General features: G+C 43.8%; 1 protein-coding gene across 1 annotated transcript; it reads right to left on the reverse strand.

Annotated features, from left to right (window-relative positions):
* Nucleotides 1–1142: 1142 nt before the first annotated feature.
* On the reverse strand, nucleotides 1143–2689 carry APOF (apolipoprotein F). Its single transcript, XM_063444753.1, has 2 exons — nucleotides 2595–2689; nucleotides 1143–2338 (listed from the first exon to the last, which is right to left on the reverse strand). Exon 2 carries the CDS (start codon nucleotides 2304–2306, stop codon nucleotides 1269–1271), a length of 1038 nt encoding a protein of 345 aa, XP_063300823.1. The 5' UTR covers nucleotides 2307–2338; nucleotides 2595–2689; the 3' UTR covers nucleotides 1143–1268.
* Between the last annotated feature and the right edge of the window lie 7484 nt (nucleotides 2690–10173).

The raw sequence follows: 10173 nt of genomic DNA on the forward strand, positions 1-10173 counted from the left end.
GGAAGTGCACAGGCTATGATTTACTGTGGCCGCCATCTTGGAAGTGCTAAGATTGCGGGCAGTGGCGTACACACAATCCATGGGGCCCCGGTGCGAAACTGATCGGTGCCCCCCCCACCCTGACTCTCTCCCCCCTTACTGTGCCCCCCCCCCCCCGACACATACACACAGACACACACACCCCCGACAGACACATACACACTCGCAGATACATACATACACACATACAGAGACACACACACACACATACACACATACAAAGACACACACACACATACATACACACATGCAGAGACACAGACACACACATACATACACACATGCAGAGACATAGACACACAGTGGCGTACGTACCGCGGTCGCAGGGGTCGCAGCTGCGACCGGGCCCACCACTCCAGGGGGCCCGGCCGCCCTGCGGACCCCCGGGACCATGAACCACCTACCATGTTTTACGGCCCTGGCCTATGCGGCAAACCGCCGGGGCCGCATGTTAAGGGGTCCATCGGGTGGCCCATGCTGTCAGGGCCACCAGATGGATATGGATTATCAGGGGGCCCGGCCAGCACTGGGCGCTTTAACAGCGCGACCGGGCCCCCTGTGATTACATCACTGCTGGGAGGAAGTGACTCCCTGGTCACTCCTTTTTTTTCATGATTAGTATTTGTGGGGGGGGGGGGGGTGGAGGTTTGACAGGCTTTATTTAGACATTTAACATTATACGTAATACAGCAGTGGAAGAAGCAAGGGTGCATTGATTCAAAGCGTATCTACCTAGTAGAGATCCCAAAGAAGATGAAAGATCCACACAAATCCAACACCATCTTCCCATAGTCTACTAAGCTGAGAATCATAAGATAAACGCTATGACCGCATAAAACGTTATAAATAACCAGATAATGATGTCATGACCGAATATGCTAACCATAAGACAATAGGTGTCCCACAAAAAGCTAAATGTGTTATGTATACATACTATGGGGTATCAGAAGAAATACCTTTTAGATAATGCATTTAATTGCAGAAAATGCATTCAATTACATTGGAACAAACACATAGCAAAAGTGCCAAAAAGGTTTCAGTCACAAACCGAGTTTTATCCATCAGGATTAAATTTAGACTTCAGTAAATAACCCCAACAAAAGTTTCAGAACTTTAGATTTTTTTTATTTGAAGTAAGATAAAATTGTTACACACTGCATTACAAGTGACAGCATCCAAATCATTTGAGTACATTGTCAGTGTCATAAGTGAAACAAAAGTTAATGGGTTTATCTTGAGAGTTGGTCGGGTACAGGCTTTTGTTTAAAATATTGTATAGCTGCTTTCACACCAGCTTTTAAGGCTGGTCTCACAGCAATGCCAACAACACTAGAACTGCCTCCAGTGGCTGCAAGTAGAGCATCCGTACCCAAATCTAACGAGGCCTCTATTGCCCGATCCTCAGCCTGTACACCACAGCCATTTGAAGCATAATAGATAGCAGAACCAGCATTGTACCAACCACTGACCACAGGCACCCATTGCATTACATTATATATACGTTCTTCCTGTTCATTCTGGCACTCAGATGTTGTGGAGCGTCGTCTTACGTGAGCAGCAGGGCAATGATGTAACCACACACTAGATCCTATTTGAGGGATAATATAGCTACCACTCATGGCTACAGCATAAAATTGCCCTGAATTGTCCAACGAAACTCCAGCACAAGATGGTCCGAGCAATTCACAGTAAATTCTAGCCTTCTGCAGGGAAGAGTGGCTCCCTAAATCAAAACCTTTTAACAGCACACCTTTCCTCTCTTGTCGAAAGCCAGAACAATGGCTCACATTTCTAAATAAAGGAAAAGGAGAAAGGGAGTCTAAATTAAATCTCAAAGCTTCAATGTCCAGTTTGTGTTTTTTTTTATTAGAAATATATTGAGAAGTTGGGTGGCTCAACATCTTCCACTGTTCAGATAACAATCTAAACATGTCCCGAACATGTTCATTCTCAATAATGTCCATATAAAAATTATCAGTCTTTGACAAACATCCAACTTGGATCAAACCCAACCCTATTGCTGGTCTAACAAACAAGTCTGAAAGAGGTGGAAGAGTTTTAAGGTAGGATTGACTTTCCTCCAGGAGTTGAGCGCATGACTGATTTCCTTTGGCCCAGGAGTATTTGTGAGTTTTGAATACACTGTCAGATCTGTCCAAAAACTCACTGCTTCCTATTAAGTTAGGCACATTTGAATTAGATGTTTGAGGCTGACATCTGCTAGGGTACTGCAAAAGGAAAAGCACAAACCATATGGCATTATGCATGTCTGACCCAAGAGAGTATTCCAACAGCCGACCTGCAGAAAAACACATTGTAATGTATATATCGAGTGCTATATTAGTCGCATTATTAGAACAATTAATTTTAATGCAATGTATTAACACTCATACAATATGATCAATTTATTATTATATTTGGCATAAAAATGTTCAATGCTGTTTTGTTACTGTTTTTCTTAAACACAATAGAACTTACATAAACAAAACCACTATTTTAATTGCTCTTACACCTTTACACATTATAACGTATTTCTACAAATAAATAAAACTTACTTTTTTTTCTTGTCCACTTGCAAATGTTTATGTGTATGGCCAAAACACTTGGATTATGCTTTGCTGCAATATGTTTAAGAAAAAGGCAGTGGTAGACAAATGACCATTGAATATCCATTAATAATTAGCTGATTCACTGTTTAACGTTCTCTTCTTGTCCAACAGGAACCGATATTCATATCATTGTGACCTTCAAAAAAATGTGTGTTGGTGATGGTGACCTATGCTTTGTATGATCAACTAGTTAAGGCTTGTTTTTCTATAGGGAGGATTACATTAAATTACATAAGAGAGTTCAAAAAATAATGTAATAAAAAAAAAATGTGTTTTTCTAATTCTGTAATGGTTACAGTTCTGTAGGTCCCTTCTCACTGATTGGTGGCTTCATGTGGCTTTGTTGAGAGCATGTATTCATATAAAAAAACAAGATGTCTATGAAATAAATCATGTTTCACCTTTAGGAATACATTTTAGATGCCTTCTATTCAATTGCCATTAGGTTATCTAAAAATTGCCCATTAGAAGAGGCATGCTGTTGGCGTCTCTTCAGGGGATATTATTAGAGTATAGCACGAGGGGTAGAGTTATTGTTTAGAGGCATAGAAAAATAGAATGTGACGGCAGATAAGAACCATTCGGCCCATCTAGTCTGCCCAATTTTCTAAATACTTTCATTAGTCCCTGGCCTTATCTTATAGCTAGGATAGCCTTATGCCTATTCCACGCAAGCTTAACCCCTTAAGGACACATGACATGTGTGACATGTCATGATTCCCTTTTATTCCAGAAGTTTGGTCCTTAAGGGGATAAACTCCTTCACTGTGTTAACCTCTACCACTTAAGCTGGAAGGCCATTCCATGCATCCATTACCCTCTCAGTAAACTAATACTTCCTGGTATTATTTTTAAACCTTTGTCCCTCTAATTTAAGACTATGTCCTCTTGTTGTGGTAGTTTTTCTTCTTTTAAATATAGTCTCCTCCTTTACTGTGTTGATTCCCTTTATATATAAACAAAATCTACAGGATAGAAAAAATAAAAACTCATTGAGTAGTACAGTCAATATACATTAATAAACCAATATTACAGGTTACACTCACAAACGTATATTGATAGTAGGCGTATCTCAATAATAGAAGACGATATGAGAGCATGGGCATGTAGGAGAAAAGTAAAAAGAACCAAAATAAGTGTAGATGGGATATGCTTTTATCCTGCGCTGTAATAAATTACACTTACAAGTTTGTAATGATATATAGGCATATCAAAAAGTGTGTTCCACAGCCATCCTCCTCCAATTGGTAAAGATAATGAATGTAAGGGATACTACTTTAAGTATTAAAACTATTTATTAATACAGGAATAAAATAACATAACAAAATAATATAAACAATCTCACTACAGTGGCCCAACCCTACGCGTTTTGTCCGTTTCCAACTGGACTTCCTCAGGGGTAATAACTTAAAAAGTCTCCCGTGCAGTGTGAACTCTCTCTAAAGTATCAATATCCTTCTGGAGATACGGTCTCCAGAACTGCGTACAATACTCCAAGTGAGGTCTCACCAGTGTTCTGTACAATGGCATGATCACCCTCTTTCTACTGCTAATACCTCTCCCTATACAACCAAGCATTCTGCTAGCATTTCCTGCTGCTCTATTACATTGTCTGCCTACATTTAAAGGACCACTATAGTGCCAGGAAAACATACTCATTTTCCTGGCACTATAGTGCCCTGAGGGTGCCCCCACCCTCAGGGACCCCCTCCCGCCGGGCTGGATGGAGAGTAAAGGGTTAAAACTTACCTCTATTCCAGCGCCCGGGCGGGGAGCTCTCTTCCTCTTCTCCGCCTCCGATCCTCCCTTTCGGCTGAATGCGCATGCGCGGCAAGAACTGCGCGCGCATTCAGCCGGTCGCATAGGAAAGCATGTACAATGCTTTCCTATGGACGCTGGCGTGCTCTCACTGTGATTTTCACAGTGAGACAGCCACTAGAGGATTTGGAGGCTGGCATAACCCTATTATAAACATATCAGTTTCTCTGAAACTGCTATGTTTATAAAAAAAAGGGTTAATCCTAGAGGGACCTGGCACCCAGACCACTTAATTAAGCTGAAGTGGTCTGGGTGCCTAGAGTGGTCCTTTAAGTCATCTGAAATAATTACCACTAAATTCCATTTCCTCAGATGTTGAGGTTAGGACTCTATCAAATATTCTATACTCTGTCCTTGGGTTTTTACGTCCAAGATGCATTATCTTGCACTTATCCACATTAAATGTCAGCTGCCACAACTCTGGCCATTTTTCTAGTTTACCTAAATCATTTTCCATTTGGATTACCCCTCCTGGAACATAAACCCTGTTACATATCTTAGTATCATCAGCAAAAAGACATACCTTACCATCAAGACCTTCTGCAATGTCACTAATAAAAATATTAAAGAGAATGGGTCCAAGTACAGATCCCTGAGGTACTCCACTGGTGACCAGACCATGCTTCAAATATACTCCATTGACTACAACCCTCTGTTGCCTGTCACTCAGCGACTGCCTAACCCATTCAACAATATTGGAATCCAAACTTAAAGATTGCAGTTTATTGATAAGCCTTCTATGTGCAACAGTGTCAAAAGCCTGAAATCTATGTAAGCAATATCTACTGCACTACCCTGATCTATTATTTTAGTTACCCAATCAAAAAAAACATTAAGATTAGTTTGCCATGATAACCCATGTTGTCTCTTATCTTCAAATCCATGTGATTTTAGATGTTCAACAATCCTATCCTTTAACATGGTTTCCATAAATTTCCCCACTACTGAAGTAAGGCTTACTGGCCTATAGGTCCCCGACTCCTCCCTACTACCTTTCTTGTGAATGGACACAACATTCGCTATCTTCCAATCTTCTTTGATTACTCCTGTTAACAATGATTGGTTAAATAAATCTGTTACAGGTTTTGCAAGTACACCACTAAGCTATTTTAATAACTTTGGGTGTATTCCATCAGGCCCCATTGACTTATTTGCCTTTACTTTTGACAGTTGAAATAGAACATCTTCCTCTGTAAACTCAAATTACTCATTTTGTCCTTTATCCTAACTGAGATCCCTTTCCTTCATTTTCATCTGTAAATACTGAACAAAAATATTCATTGAGACAGTCAGCTAGACCTTTTTCCTCGTCTACATACCTTCCTTCTTATGTTTTTAATCTAACTAATCCTTGTTTTACTTTCCTTTTCTCATTTATAAATCTAAAAAATGTTTTGGTCCCTTTTTTTACTGACTGTGTTATTGTCTCTTGTGTGTGTGATTTGGAAGCTCTTATAACTTGCTTAGCGTCTTTCTGCCCAATCTTATAGATCTGTCTATCTTTCTCACTCAGTTTTTTTTTTTTTTAGTAAATGCTAACTTTTAGTTTTTTACTATTTTGGCCACATCAGCGGAGTACAACAGTGTTTTTTTGCTTTTACTGGCAATTTTCTGTTGCCTTCAGCAGTGCTGCTTTAAAATAATTCCATTTCTCTTGGACTCCATTTAAACTGCTCCAGTCTGATAATGACTCATTTACACATATTCTAATTTTAGAAAAGTCTGTTTTTGTAAAGTCTAAAACGTTTCTTTTTGTGTGATGTTACTCAGTCACTGTTCTTATATTAAACCACACTGATTGATGATCACTGGATCCTAAACTTTCACCTACAGTAAAATCTGATATCAAATCTCCATTTGTTAACACTAAATGTAGCATGTCCTCTTTACGAGTTTGTTCCCCAACCACTTGTTTTAGAGACAATCCCAGTAGGGAGTAGTGATGTCGCGAACACAAAATTTTCGGTTCGCGAACGGCGGACGCGAACTTCCGCAAATGTTCGCGAACGGGCGAACTGCCATTGACTTAAATGGGCAGGCGAATTTTAAAACCCACAGGGACTCTTTCTGGCCACAATAGTGATGGAAAAGTTGTTTCAAGGGGACTAACACCTGGACTGTGGCATGCCGGAGGGGGATCCATGGCAAAACTCCCATGGAAAATTACACAGTTGATGCAGAGTCTGGTTTTAATCCATAAAGGGCATAAATCACCTAACATTCCGAAATCACAATGATTATGGATTGACACCTGACATATGACATATTGACACCTTGACAGATGGATTGACACCTGTCCTCAGAGACCCTGATACACACTGACACAGGTCAGAATAGGGACTGTTCCCCCTACATAGGGTCAATTGGCAGATATGGATTGACACCTGTCCTCAGGGACCCTGATACACACTGACACAGAGAAGAATAGGGACTGTTCCTCCTACATAGGGTCACTTGGCACATATGGATTGACACCTGTCCTCAGAGACCCTGATACACACTGACACAGAGCAGAATAGGGACTGTTCCCCCTACATAGGGTCACTTGGCAGATATGGATTGACACCTATCATAATGATCCCTGATACACACTGACACAGAGCAGAATAGGGACTGTTCCCCCTACATAGGGTCACTTGGCAGATATGGATTGACACCTGTCCTCAGGGACCCTGATACACACTGACACAGAGCAGAATAGGGACTGTTCCCCCTACATAGGGTCACTTGGCAGATATGGATTGACACCTGTCCTCAGAGACCCTGATACACACTGACACAGAGCAGAATAGGGACTGTTCCCCCTACATAGGGTCACTTGGCAGATATGGATTGACACCTGTCCTCAGAGACCCTGATACACACTGACACAGAGCAGAATAGGGACTGTTACCCCTACATAGGGTCACTTAGCAGATATGGATTGACACCTGTCCTCAGGGACCCTGATACACACTGACACAGAGAAGAATAGGGACTGTTCCTCCTACATAGGGTCACTTGGCACATATGGATTGACACCTGTCCTCAGAGACCCTGATACACACTGACACAGAGCAGAATAGGGACTGTTCCTCCTACATAGGGTCACCATTTTTAGCCCAAGGCAGCTCATCTCATCAGGCCTTTTTTAGTCGAATGTATCGCCCACTATCAGTCCCTTCGGGATCCATCCCTCATTCATCTTAATAAAGGTGAGGTAATCTAGACTTTTTTGACCTAGGCGACTTCTCTTCTCAGTGACAATACCTCTTGCTGCACTGAAGGTCCTTTCTGACAGGACACTTGAAGCGGGGCAGGCCAGAAGTTCTATCGCAAATTGGGATAGCTCAGGCCACAGGTCAAGCCTGCACACCCAGTAGTCAAGGGGTTCATCGCTCCTCAGAGTGTCGATATCTGCAGTTAAGGCGACGTAGTCTGCTACCTGTCGTTCTCTGAGGGTGGATCCCGAAGGGCTGTGGCGATGCGTAGGACTTAAAAAGCTCTGCATGTCCTCCATCAACAACACGTCTTTAAAGCGTCCTTGCCGGCGTGGTCGTGGGAGGAGGAGGATGACTTTCACCTCTTCCCCTGTTAGATTCCCGTTGTGCTTTGACATCACCCTTATACGCTGTGTAAAGCATACTTTTTAATTTATTTTGCAAATGCTGCATCCTTTCCGACTTGTTGTAATTTGGTAACATTTCCTCCACTTTCTGCTTATACCGGGGGTCTAGTAGCGTGGACACCCAGTACAGGTCGTTCTCCTTCAGCCTTTTTATACGAGGGTCCCTCAACAGGCACGACAGCATGAAAGACCCCATTTGCACAAGGTTGGATGCCGAGTTACTCATTTCCCGTTCCTCCTCCTCAGTGATGTCAATGAAGGTATGTTCTTCCCCCCAGCCACGTACAACACCACGGGTACCAGATAGGTGACAACGAGCACCCTGGGATGCCTGTTGTGGTTGGTCTTCCTCCTCCTCCTCAAAGCCACATTCCTCATCTGACTCCTCTTCCTCACAATCCTCTTCCAGCGTTGCCGCAGGTCCAGCAAGCGATGCTGATAAGGCTGTTTCTGGTGGTGATGGTGACCACAACTCTTCCTCTTCACGCTCATCTACGGCCTGATCCAGCACTCTTCGCAGGGCACGCTCCAGGAAGAAAACAAATGGTATGATGTCGCTGATGGTGCCTTCGGTGCGACTGACTAGGTTTGTCACCTCCTCAAAAGGACGCATGAGCCTACATGCATTGCGCATAAGCGTCCAGTAACGTGGCAAAAAAATTCCCAGCTCCCCAGAGGCTGTCCTAGCATGCCGGTCATACAAATATTTATTAACGGCTTTTTCTTGTTGGAGCAGGCGGTCGAACATTAGGAGTGTTGAATTCCAACGTGTCGGGCTGTCGCAAATCAAGCGCCTCACTGGCATGTTGTTTCGCCGCTGGATATCTGCAAAGTGCGCCATGGCCGTGTAGGAACGCCTGAAATGGCCACACACCTTCCTAGCCTGCTTCAGGACGTCCTGTAAGCCTGTGTACTTATGCACAAAGCATTGTACGATCAGATTACACACATGTGCCATGCACGGCACATGTGTCAACTTGCCCAACTTCAATGCCGCCAACAAATTTTTTCCGTTGTCACAAACCACTTTGCTGATATCCAGTTGCTGCGGAGTCAGCCACTTTTCCACCTGTGCGTTCAGGGCGGACCGGAGTGCTTGTCCGGTGTGACTCTCAGCTTTCAAGCAAGTCAAACACAAGACGGCGTGACACTGCCGTATCCGGGATGTGGAATAGTACCTGGGGAGCTGGGGGGGTGCGGTTGATGTGGAGCAAGACGCAGAAGAGGACTCAGCCGAGGAGGTTATGGAAGAGGATGGAGTAGGAGGAGTAGAGGAGGTGGCAGCAGGCCTGCCTGCAAGTCGTGGCGGTGTCACCAACTCCTCTGCAGAGCCACGGATTCCATGCTTGGCAGCCGTCAGCAGGTTTACCCAATGCGCAGTGTAGGTGATATACCTGCCCTGACCATGCTTTGCAGACCAGGTATCAGTGGTCAGATGGACCCTTGCCCCAACACTGTGTGCCAGACATGCCATTACTTCCTTTTGCACAATCGAGTACAGATTGGGGATTGCCTTCTGTGAAAAGAAATTTAGTCCGGGTACCTTCCACTGTGGTGTCCCAATAGCTACACATTTTTTGAACGCCTCAGACTCCACCAGCTTGTATGGTAAAAGCTGTCGGGCTTATAGTTCGGACAAGCCAGCTGTCAGACGCTGGGCAAGGGGGTGACTTTCTGACATTGGCTTCTTACGTTCAAACATGTCCTTGACAGACACCTGACTGTGGGCAGATGAGCGGGAACTGCTCAAGGCGAGAGACGGAGTGGCGGATGGTTAAGAGGGGGCAAGGAGGACAGCAGTGGTTGACGTGGCTGAAGATGCTGGACCAGGAGGAGGATGGCGGCTTTGAGTTTGTGTGCTGCTTGTACTCATGTGTTGATCCCATAGGCGTTTGTGATGTGCGATAATATGCCTATGCAAAGCAGTTGTACCTAGGTGGGTGTTGGACTTCCCACGACTCAGTTTCTTTTGTCACAGGTTGCAAATGGCATCGCTGTTGTCAGAGGCAGACACACAAAAAAAATGCCACACTGCTGAGCTCTGCAATGACGGCATTCTGGTGGTGGACACAGCATGCGTTGATTGGCGTGCTGTCAGGC

This window comes from Pelobates fuscus, chromosome 1 (genome assembly GCF_036172605.1).
Source record: "Pelobates fuscus isolate aPelFus1 chromosome 1, aPelFus1.pri, whole genome shotgun sequence".
In the NCBI taxonomy this organism is placed as follows: Eukaryota; Metazoa; Chordata; class Amphibia; order Anura; family Pelobatidae; genus Pelobates; species Pelobates fuscus.

What these genes read in the sequence shown, in the direction of transcription:
- APOF (XM_063444753.1), bottom strand. Translation starts at nt 2,306, where the DNA reads ATGCATAATGCCATATGGTTTGTGCTTTTCCTTTTGCAGTACCCTAGC.